The sequence below is a fragment of the Tyto alba genome, unplaced genomic scaffold, assembly GCF_018691265.1.
Source record: "Tyto alba isolate M040663 unplaced genomic scaffold, T.alba_DEE_v4.0 Super-Scaffold_6, whole genome shotgun sequence".
In the NCBI taxonomy this organism is placed as follows: Eukaryota; Metazoa; Chordata; class Aves; order Strigiformes; family Tytonidae; genus Tyto; species Tyto alba.
Window position 1 is genome coordinate 51413887 of NW_024881327.1, and position 26519 is coordinate 51440405.

Sequence of the window (26519 nt, forward strand, 5' to 3'; positions counted from 1 at the left end):
ACATTAGATCCGCTCAGCTGCTGCACTGTCTATATGGGGCTTGAATGCCTCCAAAGATGCCAACTGCATACTCTCTGGGCTCCTGGTCTGCACTATCTTTACTGGGAAGCAATAGGTAAGCTTCATCTAATGAACTAAATCTTCGTTATTGTTACATATTTGGAAGAGGCATTGTAAATGGCTACTACAGGTACATTTATGTCTTTTTTTTTTTCTATTCATCTTTGAGCTGTTTCATAGGATAATTGGGAATTCTTCACCGATTTAATTTTCAGAAAGCCCTAGGACAGTGTTTCCATAAAATATATCATATATAACGAATATATGACCAGGAGGGATTTTATCAGCACTCATTTGGATTAACCTCCATAACTCACTGATGCCTTTATTCTTTAGGAGAAGTAAATTGATGCTGTGTCAGGATGATAAATTTTTTATGTTTTCACATTATCAGGTAGTCCCTTTCTTGGACAGTGTATTGAGGGATACAGCCTGTGCCAGCAGGAGTTGTAGACTCCTGTATTAGTCACAAATATAGAAGCTCAAACAATTTTTTCCAGATAGAGGCTTATCAAAACCTGTATATTCATAAGTATCATATGATTCATAAAGCCATGTATTTTGGAACAGAATACACTTACTATAGCTTTATTTCATCCTCATATACCAATATGTCTGCATACATTCAAACACATACACAGAGGTTACTTAAATATATCTCCATCCCAGAAAGCACAACTGAAACATCTCCCTGCATTTTTAATTTTTTCCATTTCTTCCGAAGCAGATGACATGAGCTAGTTGAATATACAGTGTAAATCAAGGTCTCTCACTTTCCCCACCTAGCCCTGGCCCTCTTGCCCTGGAAGATGTCTTTTTATGGTGGTAACTTCAGAGCCAAAATAAAAACCCTAAGTTTTTATTTTCTCTCCTTGCTTGTTTTACTAGGACAGTAGAGATTATTGTGGAGTCTAACCAACTTTATGGTCCTGACTTTACTACAGTTCTTTCCCACCATTGCAATTATTTGATTACAAATTCCTATCTTGCTTTTGGTTTGGCTTTTTCTTCCCCTTTCATACCTCATATTTCAATTTATTTGACTTACTTTCTTATTATTTCCAAAGCCCTCTCCTTTACCCACTGCTTTCATTCCAAGTCTCAAAACAAACACCATCCTAAACAAATATCTTTCCATGAGTCACATATTACTTTACTTTCACAGCACTGATACATAGAATACACTGTTCATAACTGCAAACTCCCTTTTTGGCCATTCTAAATTCTTACTAAAATCTTGTGGATGACAGTGGGTAAACATGAAAACCAACTTGCAAAACAAGTCTAAATTAAAAAAAGAAAATCACAAAAGTCAAAATATATTCTTAAGCAAATTAATAATTATCCATAGGGTCCCTGGGTCCATCTTTTACTTCCCTTTATCGATGTGAGTATATTCACTTGTGTTATATCCACTTGTCATGTATTACCATAGCCCAAACCCTCATCTTGTAGTGTTGTCGGCCTAGATATAGGACTATGTCTCTTCTTTTTGGTGTGTAACTCTTTGAACACTCATTGTCCAACAAACATGAACACAGCAACTATTTAGTAATAACTGCTGTTACCCTCAGCTCCAAGTAAATTGAAACACTAGCAGACAAAACAAAATTTCTATTACCGATATCTATTAATCATTAAGTACAGCTAGGTCTTATATCAGGTGTTTTCTATTAAAAACACTGGCAGCTTGCCAGTCCAAGCAACCCAGCCAGTTTGCCAGGCTGTTTCTGTGCGTATACTTCATGTGGCATTCTTCCATTTCTGTTATAAATTAATAGTAAAACTTATTTGGTTGCTAGCTAAGTAACAGGAATAACCTCTTTGCACTCCAGAGAATCTTGAAGAAAAGGAACCCAAAGGTTTTGACAATTTGCCAATTCTCCCTTCAGCAAATTTTCTTTTACATAATGCCAAATTCTTGCCCAATTCATGAGGAATTAAATTACTTTCTTTACCAAATAAAAAAAAAAAAAAAAAACCAACACATATTTTCTCCATATTCTTAAGCATTTTAAATGCAAAGGTTCTCTCTGATTGCCTATTTGAAAACAAAGGAAAAACCCCAGAAAGGCTTTCTGATGCAGAGAAATGAAATACCACATCAGTGGCTCTCAAGTAACTCCTTATGCACAGGCTTGTAATCCAAATTCAGTGAAAGACGGCCTTACTCGCTTTTAATAGCAGCCGAACTTCAAATTACCTGACTTTTCTTTGAGTGTATAGAATTCATAAGTAGCAACTTGATACTTCACTGCCCATATGCATACCAACTTGCTTTTACAGCACAATGTAGTTTAGGGTGATTCGGCCCTGCATGAAAGAAAAGTAGATCCTTTAAACCATTGTGGTTTACTAGATGTAGGATTCATAGGCAGAACTGATAGGGAAAATGCCAGCCCAGCTGAAATAACTGCTGGATGCACACTGTTATTCTGTGATAAATAATGAGTCTCATTCTTTTTTGATGAGGACTAGCTCTTTCAAGTTACCTTACACTTATCATTGATTAAGAATAAAAATACAATTATTTTGCAGTATATCCCATATCTTTTAATATTTTTATGTGTTCAACCTCCCAGTCAAGGTGTTATAGGAATTTTCATAATGTCCTACCCAAAACTGTGTGGATCCCACCCTTTTATCTTCCTTTTTCCCCCAAATTCCTCACTTAAATTCACCAAGCAAGAACTCTTAAAGTCACTATCTTAATCAAACTGTCTCGTATCTTCAATCCTTCTCCTAGTACCATAGCTGAGCCTATTATACTAAGATAAATAGGCCTTTGAAAATAATTGGAAACTGGACCCACCTAAAGTATATTTTTGGAGTGTGCTTTGTCTATTGATTCAATATTTTTGGACAATTTTCGTGGCTGTCACTCTGTATGACACTGCATATCTATTTGGCCTAGAATTTTAAGACCCTTTGGGCAAATTTTCTGATAATACAGTGTATTATATCTGTAGAGTTCTAAATCAAACCTGAACACAGTAGGGGGGTTGCCTTGGATAAGAAATTTTCTTAGATTCTGTTCAATATAATCCTGCAGGAAAAACTGTAGCAAAGCTACTAACATCAATAAGAATTTAAAAAAACACAAGCTCCTAGACTAAATGGAGAGTAGGTAAATGAGCTGATCAGTTTCAAAGCAACAGCAAAATGAACAAGTGGATATTTAACCTAGGGTAAAAAAATTAATATATAGATCTGTTTTATTGTAATGGTCTAGCTAACAAGAGTCAGACAGGAATACTAAAAAAAAATAAAGAAGCCCTAGAGTTCTAAGAAGTCTGAATTTTTATCCAAACAACAAACATCATGGTTAAAACCAACTCTATTCAACAGAGGTGGCTATCACGAAAAGACTAGCTATCAGCATGACCTAAGTATATGTAAATAATATTTACTTCACTGAGTGCAGCATATGCTCAGCACCTGAGAGGATTTGTTTCAATACAATGATGCAACAGATTATGAAGCAAATATACATTACATTAAATAAACTAGGGCCAGAGAGAAAGAAAAAATATATTGAAGTGCTTTTAGATTGTGAATTTATTAAAGGAGTTCGTTTATTCTTAGAGGGGAATTAGAAATTGAATTTTCAAATTTAAAATTACAGAAACATGTATCTGTTTATGGACCAAGGCTAGAGACTTTTCTTAGGAACAAGGATATCATTTACATGGATTAGAAATACTTGTAAAATATTTTGCATTTTTAAAATATTAATTCCTTTTTGCTTTTATCTAACTTTTTCCTCACCACTTTTCTTTACGTTCTTCCTTATAATCTTTTTCAAGTTTACAAGAACTCCTCACTGAAGAACAGGTATCACATAGCTTTTCCTTATTTTACTTTTCAAAACTGAATTGGAATCTGGAATTAAGAGTCTCACCTTTCAACATAAAGGGCCAAGTCAACAGATAGTCTAAATTGACCCTGCTGCACTGATATTAATGAGGTCAGGCTGATGTATGCTAACTCTCAATTGCCAGATCTTACTTATGTGGTGAAAATAATTTTGCTATTTGCATGCAGGGAATTTGATGGGAAAGATCAAAGGAGAGAAAGAGCTGGGGGAAAAGGAATGGAAGAAAGAAAGGGAAAAACAGCAGTGGGTTCTTTCCTTAACTGAAATAATTTACACTTCGGGAGTGTGACATTTTCTTACTTTTTGATCTGTTTTTCTACTTGCAGCAAAGTCGATGCCAAAAAGAACCCCTTCATATGCTATGCTAGTATCATATCAATCTATAGAGGAAAAAGCAAACAAGATCAGCTTTATGCTTATTTTCAGAGATAAACCATACTGAACTACTGAATCTTGTGGAAAAAAAAAAAAAAAAAAAAAAGTAGATTCATCAAAAGATATATAACACATTATATGTTATGTACACAGTATTTCTGAAGCTGTTGCAACACATTTTTTCTCTAACAGAACTACAAGAACTGTGGGGTGGCTTTCGTCTGTCTTTTAGGTTTTAATTGGTTTTATGTCTCTTTCCTTTTTACATAAATATACATATGCCCACACATAGGTTCATACACACATATGCATACATTCCTTTTATAAATATTGATTAATATTCTTAATAATGCAAAAATTCAAGCACAGGTTGTACTTCACATAATAGTTCTGAATCATAACTCATCCTTTGGATCAATCTGAATTGTATTGTGGTTCTTTGTAAACACAGTAGTAAATTACAATATTGTACTAATCATCCTGGTGCTTGATATTTACATCAAAACACTTCAGTATAGTGCATTCACATCAACTTACTTCTGTAGTCATAGGTTGGGAAGCTTGAATTCTATATTCCTATTGTACTTCTAACGTACTGTATGCAAGTTCCCAAATAATGGTATTTCATTTTGATGTAAATAAAATACTGTTTATTTGTAATTGGATATCCAAGAGAAAATGAAGAAGATGGAAGCAGAAGCAGCAAGTAAACAAGCAGATGTAGATGTGCACTTGGATACCAGATCTCTGGATAGCAAGGAAGCATACAGTACCCAGCATCTTGAAGATAAACAGCTTGGAAAACACTATCAGGAAAGCACTGTACCAACTATGTTATACCAGATAACAAGATAATGCTCTCAAAAAAGGATGTACAGTAGTTCAAATCTCTATATCACCTCCTGTTCAAAGCAACAGCAGAAGAAGTAAGCTAAGCAATCTTAAAATGTTCTTTATGTGAATACTATTGAGTCTTTGGAAAAGATGCAAATAATTTCTGTGGTTGAAGCTAGTTTTGCCTTTGTCAGCAACTGACTGTAAAAACTCAACCAAACAAACACAATGGTGATGAAGCCTGGTAAGCAGCAGATGCTAACAATTCCAGACTGGAAATGATGAAGTCAAGCGTTTTGGCTACTTAAATTTCACAACGGATGGTGATGTTCCAGTAACAAATAGATGCTAGAGATTCACAATGACTTATTCAGCCTCCACGTACACTGAATAAAGAGACTTGAAAAAGAAACACACACAACCACAACAGCCAAGCCAGTAGAAGCATTGATTTGGGTAATTGTTATAGGTAGATGAAAATGACAAGTCAATGTGTATGAAAAGCTGGACCCAGATGGCAGTAGGTAAGAAAAGATCATAGCATTTACTATGCAGCATAGCTGTCAGCGATACAAGGACAGATCACTCCATTAATATCAGGAAAATGGAAGAAGATCTTTTCATTGCTGTGGGAAGATCAAGGTATTAAAATTACATATGTACACATGTCAAGAAGTGAAGACCAATTGCAGGACAGACACAGGAACATTTAAACAGCTCCTTTTAGAGTTGCATATATAACTTTAGAATGTTTGATCCAAGAAAGCCTGGCAAATGTTTAAGACCTTCTGTGCTACTTTGTAAAAAATCAAAATGTTATGTAGTTGAGAACTTTTGCTCTGACTTCTGATACGTTTGAGGAAGGCCAGTGATTTCACTGGAGAATCTAATGGATGAAATGAAGGACACAAGTTAGTTGTCCTAACAATCTTCGTACTTGATTGGGCTTAAACAATGAAAGGGTGCTTTTTCAAAACCACATTTGAAAACCATCTTATTTCAGGTACCTTGGGTCTCACAAATCACCATCATTTTGAAAACTCACTCAGGAGAGTGAAACATAGTATCAATTTACATACACATGATCTGTGTTTGACTTAGAATGTGTCATGGGGCTACTAGGGTGATTAGTTAAGAGAAAAAAAACAAGAAAATCATGAAGAATGGCAATTGTTACTGCTTGAGTTTAGTAATCTCCCAGAGGCACAGAGTCCAACATTAGGAGAAGGAAGGAAAAAATAATTAAAAACTGTAGAAAACTCATTGCTTATAATATTACTACTGTTGCACATTCCTGTCTTTATTTCTAAAAAAGATTGCATGTAAAAAGTTTGTAGTGTTCATTGAAAATAACTGAAATAACTGGGTGGGAATTAGAGTATATGATCATTGTGCTTGCCAGTAGTATTTGAAAACAGCACATGCATCAAAACAAAATATTTTGCTGGCCTTCCAGAGTTTTTGCTAAACCTAGTGTGCATTGGAACCTGAGTGAATGAAATCCCATTAGTCATCACCATCTTAACAATATGCACTTTATACGGAGCTGGCTTCTGCACAGAGGAAAGAAATTACCAGCACTAACAAAGGAAAGAAGATTTATAATGAGCAAATATACAAAAGCTCCAAATAACTGTACCATTCACAGCTTGGCAATGACTTTCTAGGCTATGAAATTACTTTTATTTTGGAAGAATTAAGATTTTACAAGGTTATAAACAAAAGGTAATTGGAATATCAAATTGCTATGCACAAGTTATTATAAGGTCTGGATTAATGGCAGTAACGTTTAAAAAACTTGCTTATGAATCACTGTATTTTTGTTCTGTATATTATTGCCATCAAAAATGCTCCCTTTCAATTCCTACATGGGAAACATAAATAGCTAAATACAAATACCAGCTTACCCCTGATACAATAAGTTCTCCTCCCAGGTTCTGAACTTCTGCCTTCACTTTGCTGCAGATATTGAGTTGGTGGCAGTAGAGGGCAATGCGCTGCAGGTAAGCTAGCAGATCCTGTTTGCAGGCTGAGTCTGGGCACTACAGACAAAAGAAATATTTTATTAGATGTAGCTGAGTTTATACCATTATAGAGCGGTAATCAGAGGAGATAGTGGCAATGTGTGTGTATTAGGTGGGTCCATTTCACTTTGTCTTTACATGAGATATTTGATGAGAAGTGAAAGTTCAAACACCATCTTTCATTTAATTCCAGATTTATGAATTGTAACCTGAAGATCCACTACATCTTTTTGTAAAAAAGAAGAAACCTCTCTGTCAGCCACTAATGAAAGACAATAGAAATAATATGATTGCTATGTTTGTGGGAGACGTTCATTTACGATTTCCTTTTGTACAGAACAGAAGAATCTATTGAGCAGCAAAAAGACTGAGTTTGACCCGAAACTCCAGGCTGCCTTCTGGGTGTCCAGGTTAAGATAAAACATGGGCCAGCCAAAATCCAGACAAACCCAGTTCCAACTGAATACATCCACTGTAATGTCAACTCTTGACTGTCTTTCCAGCTTCCCTGGCATTTGTGCAGACCTTCAGAGGACACAGCTCTACTTCAGACTTGGCAGAAGCCAGGTCCTTTACTGACAGACTAAGGACTCGAGAGGCAAAGGTGAGGCTGCTTGGGTTTGGTATTGACAGATTTGGCAAGCTTATTGTTAATGCATAATACCTTAATCTGTGCCAGAAGGAATTTATTAACTAAAGTGTAAGTGCCATATTACAGAGTGTCTCAGCAGATGACATCAGTGTTGCAGCCTTTCTCAAGAACACAGTGAGATAAGTTGGTCCTTCTGCCTGTCTAATGGATATCTCTTCATGCTAGAGGGAAGGCATTCTACAGTCCTGTACCATTTTGGATGCTGTGCATCTCAAATGTGTTTTGTTCAAATTACATTAGATCAAATGTTGTAGACTCAGTGAAGGTTTCATAATCAATATAACTAGAAAAGGCCCAAGTTCAATTTATTCATGGTCTTTGGGAATCTTAATAGAAACTGCATCATCCTCCACAATATCAACAGCATAATAAACAACAATCTCGTAGTTAATATTCAGTCTTGCCTCAAGAGAACAGACCTCAGTAATTCACTCTGGTGAAACATTGCTAGAAGGGTCCATTGCTAACAGCACATCTCCAGTAAATACTCTTTGGGGCTACCCAACAAAGTCTGACTGACAATGTTCTTTGAATGTATACCTTGGGGAACAAAGACTCTGAATGTCTTTCTAGCATCTTACAAACTTTATGCTCAATTTTTGTAAAATATTTCAGAGCACTTCAAGGAAAACTGATAGAATTAAACACACATGAGTCAACAGCATCGCAGCCTCTGACTTCAGATGACTGCTCTAGTCCCAACAGCTAATGCTGGCAAGGAATACATCTGTGGTGAAGTAGTTTCATATGCTGTCATCTATAACCCTGAAAGCAGTCACTTTGCTTTTTTTCCCTCCCTTTAAAAATAACAATAAACAAAGCTGGAGGTTCATTGTGGTTGTTAGGTTTAATCAGCTCTATGCTTATGGTAATGCCATAATGCCTGTTTCTCAAACAGTTGCCACATCTTTCAGACATGAATCCCTAAGAAAACTATTCTCCCTACCAGTGATAATTTATTACATAAATATTTACCCTACTCTTGAAGTCTATGAACTGCAAGAAATGATCTTTAAAACAATGCTTCTAGAGAGTTGACAAGGCTTTAAAAACAAGTACCTTGGTGTGAATGAAAATGTAAGATCTCTCTCATTGGAACAGTAATTAAAAATGCAACTGACCATAAAAAGTTTATATTGCATGAGTGTCTCCAAAGTTCTGTAAAATATCATTAAAGCACAAGCATTAAAACAAACATTTCATTCTCATATTGATTTTAATGCTTATTATTATAGTGTGCATGTTATAGTCTTCTGAAATTTAAAATGTGACTGAAGCCAATGCACTTTAAGTATATCAAGTCTCTTTGTGTCTCTTTAAAATATTCCACCTCTGCAAATGTCATAGACTAGGAATTTCATCAGCTGACAGATGTCTTTCTTCTTATGCTAAAATGAACAGATGCTACATTTGAAGGATTGGAATGGGTTAACTACAGGGAAAATTCTTGCTGATAATGAAGAAAACCTAAACCCCAAATTTCTGAGTTATAGGAAAATGGGCAGCTTCAGTTTTCTTGCCACTTTGGTCCATAGTCCTTGGTAAGATATGTTACACACTATTACATGTTTACTTGAAGAAGAAAAATAAATACTTATTTTGAAGAGAAAGACTAGAAGCAAGGAAGTTATCAGTTCCCACTTCCAGCAAAATTTCTCCTGATGACAATGAAAGAAACTATAGGAAACGTACAAGGGAAAATGTAGTCAAATTCAATTTGCCTAAATGTAAACTTAGGTACATAGAACCTGGATTTGAAATTTGGCTGTTGACTTTTACTATGATGCTTCTGCTTTCTCTCCCGATGGATAGATATTCCAGTCTGAAAGAAAGGGGCTGAATATAGTAAGTTTATCTTTCCAGTATTGACATTAATTTGGAAATGAGACTGAGGACACAGACCCTAGAACATGGAGCAGGGGGCTGTCAGGTGGAAACACAAAACCCTGATGCAAAGCAGAAGAAAGGGAGTCAGGGCATCTTGAAAAAGAAAAGTGCCATATCAATAGAAATTGCTGGAGGAACAAGATGAAAATAATATAAGGGTTGCTAGACATACAGCAAGGGTAACAGAACATCCAAGTTTCTACTGCTTTCATGACAACAAATATATGAGTCTAATTCTAATACAATCACCTGGTTCCAGAAGTGAGGCTGTGAAACAATTCCAGCATTTCTGAGGTTTAGAGAGACACATTTATGACTTTCCTGTCCTGCAAAACCCAAGCTGATTGGTATAGAAGAAACAATTTATATCCAATGGGTAGGTCAGTATCCCAGTAGTGACTTTCAACAGGTCATTTTCTGTCAAGATAACCTTTTCCTGAAAAAGGAAACTCATTGATAAAGGCTACATTATATTTCTGCTCATTTTTGTTGTTACCTGATCAGCGACTGCCCGTGCCAATTTGTCCATCCTCGATCCTGCCTCTGCAATCTTCTTGGCTGCATTAATGACATCTGATGTGTTCTTCAGGGGGCCTTTACCTCTGTGAAATACAATACAATTATGCACAATCTAAATAAATCATAAAAGGCAACAGTTTTACTGACCCTGTTTAGTGTTTGATTTTAAAATAGTAACATGAATGACTTCTTAATTTATTATAAATTCACCTTTTAACTACTTTATAGTACAGCTTGATTAAGAAATTGTTCTGCTATATTTCCCCTCTCTTAAAAAATGCCTCACTAGCAATTTAGTCTGATGGTGCCTTCAAGCACATGAGCTATACTTAATAGTATATGCATTTTTAAGTGCTCATTAAGCCAACATCCTCTCTGGAATACACAACTATTTCAAAATTCTGTTATTCCCAAGCCAGTGCTAAATGTCGAGCCTGTCATGTCTAAAGCAAGAAAGTCACAATTTAGAAAACTTTTTTCAGTAGATTTTTGTCAGAAAAGAAAGATACATGAAGCATAATCCTTATGTTACATTTAAATGTTACACTAAAAACATGTATAATTAGCTTTAAGACTGATCTTTCAGTATACTTTTACGATGATGTACAAAACTTTTATTTTAGTCATTAGTTACCAAAATGTATATGGACAAAAAGTAAAAAGTTACTGCAGACTTTTCTGAGTTTGCTTCAGACACAAAACTTTAATCCTGTTTGTAATAATAAATTTGCTACCGCTCCTGAGAATGGCTCAGTTGGAAGTGAGCTGATTTTCCTGGTTTTTGTTTTTTTCTTACTATGTGGAGAAATATAACTTCAGACAAGACTGATGGAAAATCATAATATGATCAAACTTATTTTTTAAAGAACTAAAACTGAAGGCATTTTTTATAAGCACAACATAGTATTATTTTTGTATTTTTTTATCTATAATGCCAAGAATAACATACTGAAACATATTTCCATTTTTATCTGTTTTCCATACTTTGATTTCCACCTCAAACAGATATTGAAATACAAGTATCCCACTTTTGTTGAACTTAAACTGTAGCAAAAATCCTTCATAGTGACCTCATATGCTTCTACATTCATTAGATCAGCAGATTTGACTGTCACAAACCCCATGCATTTGAAAAATTATTCTATTTTAACACTGCTGAGGTTACGGTCAGACAAAAAGTCACAAAAAGCTTTGTTCTGTTCTAATGCGATATATTAAAAAAACTTTTATTGAATCTGATGTAGACAGAGGTGTACTTTGATTTATTTTTTTTTAAATTTACTTCAAATATGATGGTAGTTTTCTCTCATTCATATATTAATTCTGTTCTTTTGATGGTAGCAAATATTATTACAAAACTTTTAATTTGCTGTTTAATGCATCAAAATTGTCTGGGAGGTTGCAGAATGCATTCATATTCTGGGCTATCGCTTTAGAACATTATTTCTTCCTTCCATGAAATGATAGCAGTGTTTGGACAATTTTTCACTCTGGTTTTGGGCAGAAAGATCAGAGACCCAAAGACAAATACAAATACAAAGGTAATTAAGATTCCTCTAAAATATCACCCTTCATAAGAGGTTCTACACTGTCATTTAGTATACAGCAGTGGTGAGTCTACTGCAAAAAAGAAAAGTTGTAAAAGCATTATCTGAGAGGAAAAGCAAATAAGCTGATAGAATAATTACTCGGAAAGAAGTATAGTAGTAAAATATTAAAGTAAGCAAACTTTCTGTATGCATAATTAGATTTAAAATGGATAAAAATATTTGTTATTGCTTATTACTAATTAACTATGCAAGTGCAAATTGTCAAGTTATTTACAAATTAATGGTATGTATACACACCCCTATCTATCTATCTATCTATCTATCTATCTATCTATCTATCTATCTATCTATCTATCTATCTATCTATCTATCTATCTATCTATCTATCTATCTATCTATCTATCTATCTATCTAATCTATCTATCTATCTATCTATCTATCTATCTATCTATCTATCTATCTATCTATCTATCTATCTATCTATCTATCTATCTATCTATCTATCATCTATCTATCTATTTACATATAACGTATGTGTGAACCCTATACTGTCAGTGCAGAGACTGTCTCCATCAAAATGGGTTGAAGGCTCCAGACACAAGGCATATGGTCAGCTGGAGACTAAGAAATCTATCTGAGTAAATCAGTGAGATGAATAAATGGATGTCTTATTTTAATTCTGAAGAAAAACATGAAGATTTTTGTTCAGTTTTATCTAGTCACACTTTGATAAATAACATTTAAACTTTTGAACCCCCATTTAAAAAAAACCACTGAAAAACCTTCAATTTATTATAGTGATCTGTAATTCAAAGAATCTTGTAAAATGTTATCCCTGATGTGATTAACAATATGACTATAAACAAAATAATTTTATTGATATGATACTATTAATGAGCGGTCTTTTGATACTTTGCAATTAGAAAAGAACAAGATATCAACAGAACAAAAAAATGAAAGCAAAAATAATCATTACTGACATGCTCCAATAAGGTGGTAGATCAAAACAGTTTCACTTAATTTGGGATTTTTCTGGAAAGAAGTTCAGTGCTCAAAATGATATAAATAGTTTTGCCATTATTTTTGATTGAAAAAAAATGTGTTGAAATGTTGATAGTCAAAAGGCACGTGCATTTAGATGGGTACTAAACAAAATGTCAGTTGAATGTCTATGGTCACAGACTATCTTGGCTGGTGAAATTCAAGCTGATCTTCAAATAAAATAGATTCACAAATAGGACCAAAACTTCACGTGATTAATCCCATTTGGAGAAATATTCAGAGCAGTTCTGTAGAGAACCATTCAACCCATCCCGCTATGTATGATGTGTGTTACCTGGCTTTGCATCCCCCACAACATAGCATATAATCTCAATCGTCTGTAAACTGAAACAAAAAGGAAAGATGTGGGATGTCTGAAGAAGTCCTCAGCACAGGTTATTTTGTCCTTACCTAGTAAAGTCTGTCATCTCCATCATAATCATGCACATCTGCTTTGCCAACACAATGATGTCATTACCACTGTCATCCCACTTGGCCACTTCTGCATCCAGTTTGCTCTTTTCTTGGTGGAATATCTCTACCTGCTCAGCAATCTTAGCTTTCTCTTCCTGAGGAAGCTGAGCCATGATAGCCTGAAGAAAAAGTGGGACATGTTGGTACGGAAAAAGGAAACTAGAAACTATATACATTTCCAGTGGTTCATACAGCATGCTCAACTTCTAGTTTCTTTTTATGGGAGTCAAAGATGTCAAGCAAAATCCAGTAGACACTAGATTTTTGTTAGGATGGGCAAAACCAAATTCACAGGATGTTTATAGCTCACTTTATACCTTCATGTATTTAAAAATTATATATATGATGACATGATATAGAATCATAGAACGGTTTGGGTTGGAAGGGACCATTAAAGGTCATCTAGTTCCAACCCCCCTGCCATGAGCAGGGACACATTCTGCTAAACCAGGTTCCTCAAAGCCCCATCCAAACTGGCCGTGAACATTTCCAGGGATGAACTACCACAGCTTCTCTGAGCAACCTGATCCAGTGTCTCACCACACACATAGTGGAGAGCTTCCTCCTTATATCTAATATATATCTACCCCCTTTTAGTTTCAAGACATTACCCCTTGTCCTGTCACTACATGACCTTGTAAAAAGTTGTTCTCCAGCTTTCCTGTAGGCCCCCTTTAAGTACTGAAAGGCCACAAGAAGGTCTCCCCAGACCCTTCTGTTCTCCAGGCTGCACAACCCCAACTCTCTCTGCCTGGCCTCACAGGGGAGGTCCTCCAGCCCCCTGATCATTTTTGTGGCCTCCTCTGGACTCGCTCCAACAGTTCCGTGTCTTTCCTTTGCTGAGGGCTTTAGAGATGGACACAGTACTGCATATAGGGTCTTACAAGAGCAGAATAGAGGGGGAGAATCCCCTCCCTCGACCTGCTGGCCACATTTGTCTTGATGCAGCCCAGGGAATGGTTGGCTTTCTGGGCTACAAGCGCACATTGTCAGGTCATGTTGAACTTCTCATCAACCAACACCACCAAGTCCTTCCATGCAGGGCTGTTCTCAATCCACTCTTCACCCAGTCTGTATATGTGCTTAAGATTGCCCTGACCCATGTGCAGGACTTCATCCTCAGAACTGTTGAACAGTCCCACCTCTCAAGCCTGTCAAGGTCCGTCTGGTTGACATCCCTTCCCTTCAGTGTGTTGACAACACCAAACAGCTTAGCGCTGGCAGCGAACATGCTGAGGGTGCACTCAATCTCATTGTCTATGTCACCAACAAAGATGTTAAACAGTGTCGGTCCCAATACCAGCCCCTGAGGAACACCAGTCATCACTGTTCTCCACCTGGACATAGAGCCATTGACCGCAACTCTTTCAGTGTGACCATCCAGCCAATTCCTTATGGACCAAGTGGTCCATCCATCAAATCCATGTCTCTCCAATTTAGAGACAAGGATGTTGTGCAGGTCAGTGTCAAATGCTTTACTTATTCACCAGTCTATACAGGAAAGTTTAAGAAAATTCCTGTTAAATCTGAACTCTTAGGATGAACAAAATGAATGAAATCTATGGGAAAAAGCAGACTGAATTGCCAGTATCTCCCTTAGTCTCATTTGCTGTCAGAAGTAGACTTTTTCTGCTTAACCCAACACTAAATAAGCTGTGACATGCAAGATAATACATCTGAAGTGAATTGTAATGAATGTACCTTTCAATAATATTTAGTGGTCTAATTGTCTATTGGAAGATATGCAAAAAGGCACTAAATAGGTTGATATTACTCTGCCTTGACACTATCAACAAAGAGGAAAGTTGTCCCCTCCCCCCCCCCAAAAAAAAAAAAAAAAAAAGAAAAAAGAGAACACTACAAAATTATAATACTTTTGAAGATCAAATGGACACTTCCAACAGTGATTTCTAAGTTGAGCTACTATTTGGCTGTAGGGGTTCTGAAGACCACATTATGCATTTAATGAGGTGTAACACATATTTAAGTGTCATTACATTTTTTCTTGTTTATGTCACTTTCAATCAGCTAAGTCTTTCTCTACATATTCTTAAAATGCTCTTGGCTTTTAAAAATTAATAATTGACCTTTTCCAAAACTGAAATTAAAAAAGGTTATAAACAGTAGATCAGAAAATGAGAAATTTGCAAGTTAATCAAATTAAAATTCAACGCATGAGTTCTAATTAGGCCTTATCAATGCAACTCAGCAGTTTCAAATGTTAGCATATTAGTCTTTCCACAGAAAGATGTAGTGTAAGTCAAGCTAATAAATAAATATATAAAATACACATAAAACACTAGAATAGATGAATTAACTGAAATTAAGAGAATGTGATAGGAGTAGTAACATTTGTAAAGCTGATATGTCTTTCATGTGGCTTCCCTCTGTGGGCAGCTTCACCTGCACACCTATTCCAGCTGATAATGTGTTTTCAAAGAAGCTATATCCTATAGTAAATGAAGCTCATATATTGAAGTTTTATTTTTATTGAAGACCAACACAAGTCTTTCTACTGAAATACTAACAGCTTTATGGAGTAAACTTACTAAACAAATCCATTACATTCTGCAAATAAAATCCAGCTTTTCTACAGAAAAGTTTCGAGTAAGATACCACTCTGCTTAGGAAATTCATTTCATTGAATAGCTCAAGTCTGTGAACTGGGCAGCTCCTGCTTAGCATGTTTTCATTTTAGGTTTTTGTTATTTCTTGCTTCTTGTGACATATTGTATTCTGCATTATTCAGGAATGGGACTGTCTTTATAATATATTATGTTTATACAGTGGGTAGCTGATCAAAGTAGAAGGTTTTAAGTGCAGCAGTGATAATAACTGCAATAAATGTAATAGAATTTAAGACTCCTAAGTCACCCTAGGTGAACTAGATTCTTAGTAAAAATATTACTGTGGTCTTTACTTGTTTTTCAAATCAAGAAGTGATGATATGTTACCCAATCCTATATATAACCAAAAAAAAAAAAAAACCACCTCAAAACTGTGTAATAACTGTATTGTATCTCAATACGTTTGTACCCAAGACTTACTTTAGCAGTCAATTATGTGAATGAATCAAACTGGAATTTATGCTCTTTAAAATATAAGAATCCCTCAAAGAGAGTTAACTACATCCAGAAAATATTTCTGTCATTGTTCTCAGGGTAAGGTATCCAGGTATCATTCTGCAATTCTCCTAACTGCACAGCTTTCAATGCCAGTTCCTGGTCACCCAGCTTTCTGGGATGGAACCTACAATCCATTTGCTCTCCATCTAGGTGATAATGATATATAGGATATGTCTTTGATATAGAAGGAAAAAAATTTTTGTCTTTGGAATATAATGATAAAAACCCAGCTTTTCTGATAGATAATATAGTTTATTTACCATCTATATACAATATTCAAGGAAATGAATTTAAGAAAAAAATAAACTTCTGAGGATTCCGTTGTATCTGTGTCTCACATTCCTCCCATAGCACTAAGTGAACTTCATTTAGGTTTGCATGATTCTACTGTTTCTTTTCAGGATATAAAATATTTGTGCTAAGACCAACATACTGTGGGTCACCCTACAGCAGCTGAGAACTCCTCCTTCCTGGTCTTCTGAATTGATCTGTCAAAGCATTTTTGCCTTTTGGTCTTCAGATTCTCAGCCCTACAAATCCTCTTCCAGAATTCAGGCTAAGAAGTCACAGTTCTATTCACTACCTTTTGCTACAGTGTTTGAGAGTGTGTGGGGAGGGTGCTTCTCATTTAGTCCACTACTTCAATTTTAGTACTTTAGCACTTCACCATAGAAGAAAATGCAGCCATGAAAATCATTCAGGCAATTCCCAGTTCCCAACTGGTTCTCTGCTGGACAATTTTAAGGCTTTTTATTAAACATTCTTTCCAGTCAAATATATTTTTGTAGAATTATAGAATCATAGAATAGTTTGGGTTGGAAAGAACCTTTAAAGGTCATTTAGTTCAACCCCCCTTGCTATGAACAGGGACATCTTCCACTGGATCAGGTTGCTCAGAGCCCTGTCCAACATGACCTTGAAGGTTGCCAGGGATGGGGCATCCACCACCTCTCTGAGGAACCTGATACAGTGCTTCAACACCCTCATCATAAAAAATTTCTTCCTTACATCTAGTCTGAATCTACTCTCTTCTAGTTTAAAACCCTTACCCCTTGTTCTATTGCAACAGGCCCTGTTAAAAAGTTTGTCCCCGTCTTTGCTCTAGGCCCCCTTCAAGTACTGAAAGGCCACAAGGTCTCCCTGGAGCCTTCTCCAGGCTGAACCCCCCAACTCTCTCAACCTGACCTCACAGGGGAGATGCTCCAGCCCCCTGATCGTTTTTGTGGCCTCCTCTGGACTCAATCCAACAGTTCCGTGTCTTTCCTGTGCTGAGGGCTTTAGAGATGGGCACAGCACTGTACGTGGGGTCTTACAATAGCAGAGCAGAGGGGGAGAATCCCCTCCCTCTACCTGCTGGCCACACTTTTCTTGATGCAGCCCGGGGAACGGTTGGCTTTCTGGGCTGTGAGAGCATGCTGCTGGATCATGTCCAGCTTTTCACCCACCAGTACCTCCACGTCTTTCTCCACAGGGCTGCTCTCAGTCCTGTCATCCCCCAGCCTGTATTGATATTGAGGGTTGCCCTGACCCATGTGCAGCACCTAGCACCTGGCCCTGTTGAACCTCATGAGGTTTACATGGACCCACTTCTTGAGCTTGTCCAGGTCCCTCTGGATGGCATCCTGCCCCTCAGGTGTGTCAGCCATACCACTCAGATTGGTGTGGTCTGCAAATTTGCTTAGGGTGAATGATGTCATTTGTCCACAAAATTACATTCTGATTTTTTTTTTGTTTTTTTTTTTTTAATAATCTGATCTGAGCAATATATTTAGTAAAAGGTGAACATTCATCAGAGGGTGGCATAATCCTGAATGTTAACAAACTTCACTTTTCCATCACATGTGACCCCTGAAGCACTCATCAGCTTAATTTGCATTCCCCATGCACAAGCTAAGGTCGCAAATCACAATGACTTGAGTTTATCATGATGTAATTACCCTAGTAAAATTACATTGACTCAGTAACAAGTGTCTTCAATTACAATTAAATTACAGGGACTACTTGGTAGCTTAAACAGATCTTCTTGACAGGTTTGCACACTGGGAAACATGACTAATGTAAGATTTCTCTGGATACAGCACATGGTGCCCTGATGGGATTTTTTTTTTTTTTTTTTTTTAATTTGCTGACTACTCCCACGGTTTCAGCACCTCCAAACCTGCAAGGCCTTTTCCTACAGCACTATCTGGAGCAAACGGCTGATACTATGCATCACATAAGCCTAAGGATGATCATTCTATAAAGTTAGTGATTTTCAAATAGGTGAGACATGAAAAAACTTTAAACACCTAGGTTAACTTACTCCCATCCTTTCTTAAGTGACCCTAAAGATTTGAAATCACTGCATTTGCTTTCTGAGGCATAGTTTTTTATTTGTAGCTATACAGTCACTTAACATAGTATGTGTATTTTATACTCACCCTTGCGCTCTGGCCAGCAATAAGCTGGTCATCTTCAGTCTGAACACTTGTTCTGCTGCGAACATCATAATCTTCTTGCTCAAAGTCTGAATCATCCTCTAACTCTTCAGGGGTCTAGAGAGAGACAGGGAGAGAAAGCAAAAGAGAGATGACAAGCTTATAAAGGATATAGACAAAGTCCTATGTACAGTAAGCTCTTATTTCATTGATTACCTGACCAGGAAATGCTGTTTCTCTTTCATTTTAAATTAACTTGTCTGCCCAAGCAGTCAAGAACTGAAATTGAATTGTCTTAAAAATTAAGTTGTTTCAACTTTAGTTTTCTTTACAAATGACATTTATTATTACCTTGCTGCAACTTTTCTTAACTCTGTTAACATGATGAATATAATTCCAGGAACGAATATCCTTTGGAAACACTAACAGCTGTAATGCAGTATTTCAAAACAATGTTATTTCATATATAAATGGACACTAATACTATTATATTACTGGAATCACCATGTAATCTTCAAAAGAGAAAGTAAATAGCTGGGAAAATGTAACTAACTTCCTGGAAGGAAAAGTTATCAAAGCAAATAAGATATTTCCCCTTGAAAGAAAATGTAAGTGATGCCAACTGGTTTTGAAACAAATGTAAAGTTTATAATCTGCTTTATCTTGTTAGTTCACATAGTTCTTTTCAGATACAGAGCTTTAGAATTTTCCTCATCCTCTAAACTGAAACCATGTTATCTCCGTTGTTGGTGCTATGAATGGTGTGAGGGTTGCTGGGCAGATTGATTAAATCTAGTTACATATATGTTGGCTTCATGTTGTTTAAAATGTTGGAGGAAGGAAAGGAGAAAAAAGATAACTGGTGGATCTGTTTGTTTTTTTCAACTTCTAGTAGAAAATTAGGAGCAAAAAAAATTTCATTATATACATACAGAGAGACAGTCTACTTTAAATCACTATTTAGTACTATATTTAATATAGATGGTGCAAAACAAGAAATAATCTTTAGAAGGACAGTTATATTCTATTTTGTGCTTGAATAGCATCTAATACAATAATCTGGCCCTGGGCGACTTCTGTAGGTACAATACATAATTGTGGTAATAGAAAAAGAAGATAACAGTAACTGTGCAGAGAAATCCTCGTCTTACTGGATACCCCTATGCCTCAGAATTAACCTAGAGGGCCAACCATTACAGAAGAAATCATCCATGCTGGCATTTCATGCTTGAAGGCAACGTCAAGTTTGCTAGCAGAGGTGCTAATCATTGCCAGTTGTCATTACAGCTCTGTCTTGAAGATGCTCAGTCACTAGGAACTGGTCCAAACCCTCTAACATAATGTAGAGAAGCTTTTTGGTGATATTTATATTACAGCCTGGTTTCCAACATGAAGTGCACATCACTGTTTGTAATGGAAAATCAGCTGCTTTTCTAGGTACATGGTGAAGTGCAGTTGATGGAAAGAATAAAACACAGCCATCTTCATTTGGCTTAAATTATGAATTAAATATGTATTTTGATGCTGAGTGCTGGAAGAAGAAATAACCAAGTATGACAATATGGTAATGAAACTCAAGCTGCATCTCTAAAGAGATGCATGTACAAATAGTGTATATAAAAGGATAGACAGGAGATGAAGTTTAGGTGAAAATATGAATTTATATTTTCTCTACTGCTACCTGAAAAAAAAGATTGGTACCCATCATTATAGTGTCCAATGGTCTTGCTTTCCAATGGCCTTCAATCACTTTATTCTCTCTGCTCAGCTTCCTGAGGGCTAGATGTTACTTTAAAATCTGCCATAAGCAAACCACCTACTAAGGGAGTCATACAACTCCCTGAGCAAAAGAGAGTATTTCCTATCACAGGGCTCAGCTTTTCATCTGCCTGGGCTTTACTGTGAAGAACAGGGACAGGGTGGAGAGTTTCAACTCCTTCTTCATAAACCATCTGGCTCACCCCCATCCTCTAAGACCATTCAACTAGCCAGTTGCACTGGTCATTGTAAAAGCAGTACCCTTCCCCCCCCCACAGTATACTCTTCTTAGTTTTCTCTGTCTCCACTTTTATAAATAAGCCTATAAAAGATAATGTGCAGCTCTTTGCCAGGCTTTCATAGTCAGAGTTGCAATAAAGTAAGGGTATAATATTAAAAATATTACTTTTCAACATTGTAACCAGTAAGGACATGAGGATGCCTCTTAAAAAGCTAAAATATTCTGAAAATTTTATGTTTCAGGGATTTATTCTTAAAGAAACATTTAGAAAAAAAAAAGCATTGCTGTTACTACCTGACATTCATAATCTTAAAATTTGTGGTCTTGAAAAGATTGAAACTTAATGGGTATAGATGTTAAACCTCAAGAAAATGTAGTGCAAACCAAAAGGACAAGTTAACGCAACCATCAATAATATACAACAAACACAAGAAATCTCAGTATTTCCCCTCTGTACAACTGAGATCTAATTCAAAACCAACTTTCAGATTCACTCTCAATGTTTTTCAAGTGTGCTGAATTTAACACCCTCATTTTCTTCCAAAAATAACTACATTTTTTCATTAAATTTAAGAACAGTAGTTCGCTGGTATCTGTATGCTGACATTTCAAACATGTTGCTTGCTTTTCAATCTTGCGCCGTTGCTTTGTTTATCCTGGAGATGTAGCCCATATATAATAGGGTCTCCTATTTGTTTAGACTTAAAGGTATAAAAAAGAGATATTATATTGAAGTACGTTGACTTAGCAGGGCCTTCTAAACATACCGTAACAACTAATTTTTGTGCACAGCTAACAGGACCTAGCTATTTAAAACCTAGTTTCCAAGACAGCAAAGTCTGAAACTTAATTTATCTGAGCTGGAAGACAGGACTGAATTAGTCTTGCAGACACCTGGACCTATGGTCACACAGAGGTAGGAAACATGGATTGGAGATTGGAGACAGCTTCCAAACTGACAACCACCAGTGTCAGGAGGAGCTAGAGTAATTTTCAAAACTAACAGATTTTATGAACTCATTGATTTCATCAGAAAAATGGATCATTTTCATAATTTTCAGTCTGTCTGTCCTGTAGCACAGGCTTTAAGACTTCCCAGGACTAATTTTTTTCAAATACAGTATCTCAACTAAATATAGAGCATATACTTCATTCAGCTAATTCAGATAAATTCTCCTGGTGAATTTCACAATCCCAGATAAATCACTGAGTTAACATATACTATTTATTTTAAGATGCATGCTTTATTTCTAATATGAATTGTGTGACTTTTAGCTCCTAGTTATTGCAATAGTTTTTGGTTTTTTGTTTTAAAATATTTCTCTGGTTGCTAGACTGAAGATCCTGCTGTAAACAAATTATCTTCCATTGACATAATTTTGCTTTATCTTTTGTAACTGCAGTATAAAATAGTGAATTATGCACATATGTTGTAAAATGGTACATATATGTAGATTTACAAATGTTATTTGTTTAATATTTCACCGTTTCAAATATACTTGTTGAAGAAACAAAACTCACTATGCTGTAGTGCTGTATGCACTTAAAAATTTTAAGATGTAATTATAAGAATTTCCGCACTGAGCACCGAGTCAAGTTAACCTTGTAATAACAGAAAAGAAAGACTGAAAAGATATTCACCCATTATTTACCATGAAAATACCCTCTAATTCTAAAAGGTAAAGAGAAAAAAAGCCTTTGTAATATGTTTTTCTATTCAACTCCATGCTATTCTGTACATTTGTTTTTATACAAAGTCAGTTGCAGGTTGAGTGACTCAGGTGCTGCAAGGAGCACCTGAGTGGCAAAATCAGAAAACCTCTCTCACAGCAGGTCTCTATCTGTTTAATGATGGGATTCTGCACCAAGTCTTATTTTCCAGAGGATTTGAGATGCAGCAGCACTTTGGATTTCACCACAGTGCCTACCCCATAGGTGATATAACTCTTCATTGACAGTTGTGGAAGAGTAGAAGAGCATTCAAACATCCAAACAGTTGGGGCTAAAGACCCCACATTTGCACTACCTTAATTTCATTTTTATTCAGACTCACTGTAGTCTTCTCCCATGGACTGAAAGTCCCTTACTGATAGAACAGAATAGAAGTGCATTTAAGATGTTACTACAGCGCATCTTCCAGGATACCCCCAACAATAAAGTTTATATGCTCTAAGACTACTCTGTAATGTGAACTAAAATACAAGAGGGAATAACTGGAGACTGGATCCAAAAGCGCCTCCTGATGCAAACAAATATAACACTAAGGCTAACATAGATGCAACTAATGGGGACATTGTCAGCAGCAAAGGCCAGGTGTGAAAAGAGAAGTCTGGCCTTGGAGTATGAGATAAGTATGAGATAAGTATGAGAAAAGGTGCCATTGTGATTCTTCCTAACTGTAGAGAGGGTTTCTGTCTAATAACTGAGGGAATATCATAAGTAGCTATAATAAACCAAAGTGTAATTTGATCCTTATGCTGTAATAGAAAAGATGTTGGAACTAAGTTATTATTTTCTATCTTATATTTAGGTTCTATAATTACACTCCTAAATTTATTTATACTACCCCCTAAGTTGTGAAGGAAATTTTTTTCTTGTGTATGGATCATAATAACAGTCCTCAATGCAAAAATGAGCCTCCTTTCTCTTCTAAAGGGACAATAAAATATCCTCTTTTCAAGGGAAAAGATAAAAACAGAGATTATCTCCTTTTCCTTCAGTTTACTAGAAGTAATAATACCAATAAAAATTAATTTTAAAAGTAGCTTTATGTAGTCTGTGGAATGAGGGAATCATCTCAGATAAATTCAGTTTTTCATTGCATGCACACGAACAATTACAGCCTGAAAATACTTGTTTGTGTCAGATGCTCCAAACACTTTGCATGTTTTTTTTTTTCTTTTATAATTCTGCAAGAAGTTTTACAGCCTGAATTAAAGGAGTGCATGAGATTTTATAGAATATTAGATAAAAATATTCTAAAGACTGTCTTATTTTTTAATTCCTCACCTTTTAATTATACATTCCATTTCAATGTGAGATGTTTGGATGGGAATGCTGAAGAGTGTCAAACTGAAACTAATTTTGTTTTCTACAGAAAATAATGTTCTGATTCAGTAAACTCTGGTTTATGTAAGTTTGTATATGTGGAATTTCCCAGTTAACTCACAAGGATGAGTCCATTTATGAGCTTCAGTTCTCTGCCTGCGGTAAGGAGTACTACATTTAGGTCCATAAAAAAATTAATTGTCTGAATGCAAAAATACCTATTCCTGATCTGGGTAAGCAGAATTCATTAACTCATATCATACAAGGAGTGGACAGTTGTAGTGATACAATTGCAAAAGTAACCTGACATGTTTATAAGAAGACTGTGAAGCCTGCATGCTATTCAGCTTCCCAAGATAGTAGTTACAGTAAGACAGAAATGAAATAAGTGACTCCAAAATTTAAAATGGTGCTTTGTGCTTAGCGGAAACATCTTACCCAGTATGGGCAGTCTCATGGAAACCCCTCTGGAACAACTGGGATGTACAGGGGATTGCTGGAAGCCAGAACTCTGCGTAGGGGGTGGGAAAGTGTGGGTTTATAGCAGATCCCACCTGATGATTGTGTCTCATGAGGCAATTTAAAATGACTCCTGAGAAACTATAAAAGATTAAAATGTGCTTAAAAGTGGTTCTTGTCCTAAGAGAAGTTTGGAAACTGCTTCTACAGCCTAAGGAACTGTATAATCAAAGGAAAAATGGAGATCCTTTACTATGCAGATCTTTCATTTCCATCTCAGCCCAGAACAATTGCAAATACCCCAGTATTGTTCACTGATAACACAGGATGGGCTTGCCCCTGTCATCAGTCATGACTATAATTCAGGCTACCTGACATTAGCACTGGATACTGGAATGGAATTCATGTTTCGCAGTTATAAAATTAATCCTGTCAAAAGCTTTTTCTGTAAATGTTAATACATAGTGACAGATGACTAAAATGAAGCTATTTTGAAGTGCTCCAACTGCCTGAAGTCTTACATCAGTGCCATAATATACTCACAACCACAAGTGTGTTACCTGTTTGCTCAAAGGGATGAGTTCTTGTTTTAGCACTGTTATTTGCTTCATAAATTTGCTCTGTGATTTTTACCGTAGCTTTATTTTTACATGGTTTTCACTGGGGAGGGTTCAAGGTAATTTGAGTTTCAAATAAGAGTTTCAATTGCTGAAGAGATGTCCAAACCAGGTTTGGTTTGTTGGTTTGTTTTTTTCTTTTTTTTTTTTTCCTTTTTTAATTTTTGACTGTAGACTACACTGAAAAGCAAGACACACATCTATCCTCACAATAATTATTTTGTTCTGTCTGTTTTGTTATTTATTTGTTTGTTCTTTTAAAAGATGCTAAAGCAAATTGAATCAACTGGTTAGTCAATGTTAAAATGACACATTGTTTACCTCAGTAAATACTCAAAACCATCCTGGTAGAGGCTCACTGAAGCAGCAAGAGAATTTATTTACTCTTTTAGATTTTAACGGGACTTACCCCATATCCTAGGCAACACACACACATTAGGGGAAAAAAATAAAACAACAACCACCAAAACAAAAACAAAAACAAAAAAACAAAACACAACAAAAATCTACACAAACTTTTAAGATCTTAACAATTTAATGTCATTACTATGGATACAGTAATGAAGTTTGCATCTATTGGCAGTTGTTATCATGTCTTCCCCTAGGTGATTTACAAATTAATTGTGATTCATCTCCTAAAATACCCCTTATCTCTTTACTTACAAATTCTTTTTTGCTACATATACTTCTGTTTCATGCTTGTTGCAACGTCACATTTTCTGGCTTACTTTGCAACAAAGTTGATTCCAAGAACCTTTTATATTCCTCTGACTCAATGTGATACTTTCCTGTAAATCCCATCTTTTACTTCCCAGGTTCATTACATACCCTTATCATCAGAACAGCTTTCCTGATGTCACGAACTCCATCATAAACCAAGCGGGAGGCATCTATGAACTCATTCTCTTCAAATGGCTGTGGGACATTCGCACTCAAAGCTTCAATGGCAACCTCAACTTGTTCAGCAAAACGTGGCATAACTAGATTAAACAAAATGAAAGCCAGTAAAATTAGACACCTTATTTCATGAACATTTTTCCTCTGCCCTTGGGCATAAATACATTCCAGTAGACATGGTACATACTGTTGTTATAATTTCAAGACCTGAGAAGACTCATGGCATGAGTTTTTACCAATTCTATACATGCAGAGCTCTGGGACATTTTCTGATAGCATGAAAATAGGAATCTTCATATTCTGTCTTCCAATAGCACAACAAAGAATGTAAAACTTCCTTTAAAAAGTGTGATTTTCTATCTTTTAAGACTGCAAGATATCTGAGCTATCTGTGAAATACATTTAAAACCTTTACAATTTGGAATGAACACAGTACATATTATACCAAACAATCAAAGCAAAATGTAGCCATTATGCCTACAAATTTAGATAAATAACTGTATAACTAACTGCAGTCCAGCTCATATTGAATAATAATAATAGTATATGGGACAAAATGTAAAATCTAGTAAATTACTTTTGTGAAGATACATAAATGAACATTCTGTTTCTTCAGTATCATCATGTATATAACACAAAAAATAACCGTAGGTATTAGCGAATA

General features: G+C 35.9%; 1 protein-coding gene across 4 annotated transcripts in view; it reads right to left on the reverse strand.

The window, feature by feature from the left end:
- The window catches only part of CTNNA2 (catenin alpha 2), a 464407-nt gene that overhangs the window by 22938 nt on the left and 414950 nt on the right, over window positions 1-26519 (reverse strand). For all 4 annotated transcript variants that reach the window (XM_032993891.2, XM_032993892.2, XM_032993894.2 and 1 more), the window contains 5 exons: window positions 25787-25938; window positions 18839-18952; window positions 13231-13412; window positions 10206-10311; window positions 7054-7188 (listed from right to left, as the gene is read on the reverse strand). In XM_032993891.2, the coding sequence (XP_032849782.1) occupies window positions 7054-7188; window positions 10206-10311; window positions 13231-13412; window positions 18839-18952; window positions 25787-25938 (689 nt within the window). The remainder of the gene's footprint in view (window positions 1-7053; window positions 7189-10205; window positions 10312-13230; window positions 13413-18838; window positions 18953-25786; window positions 25939-26519) is intronic.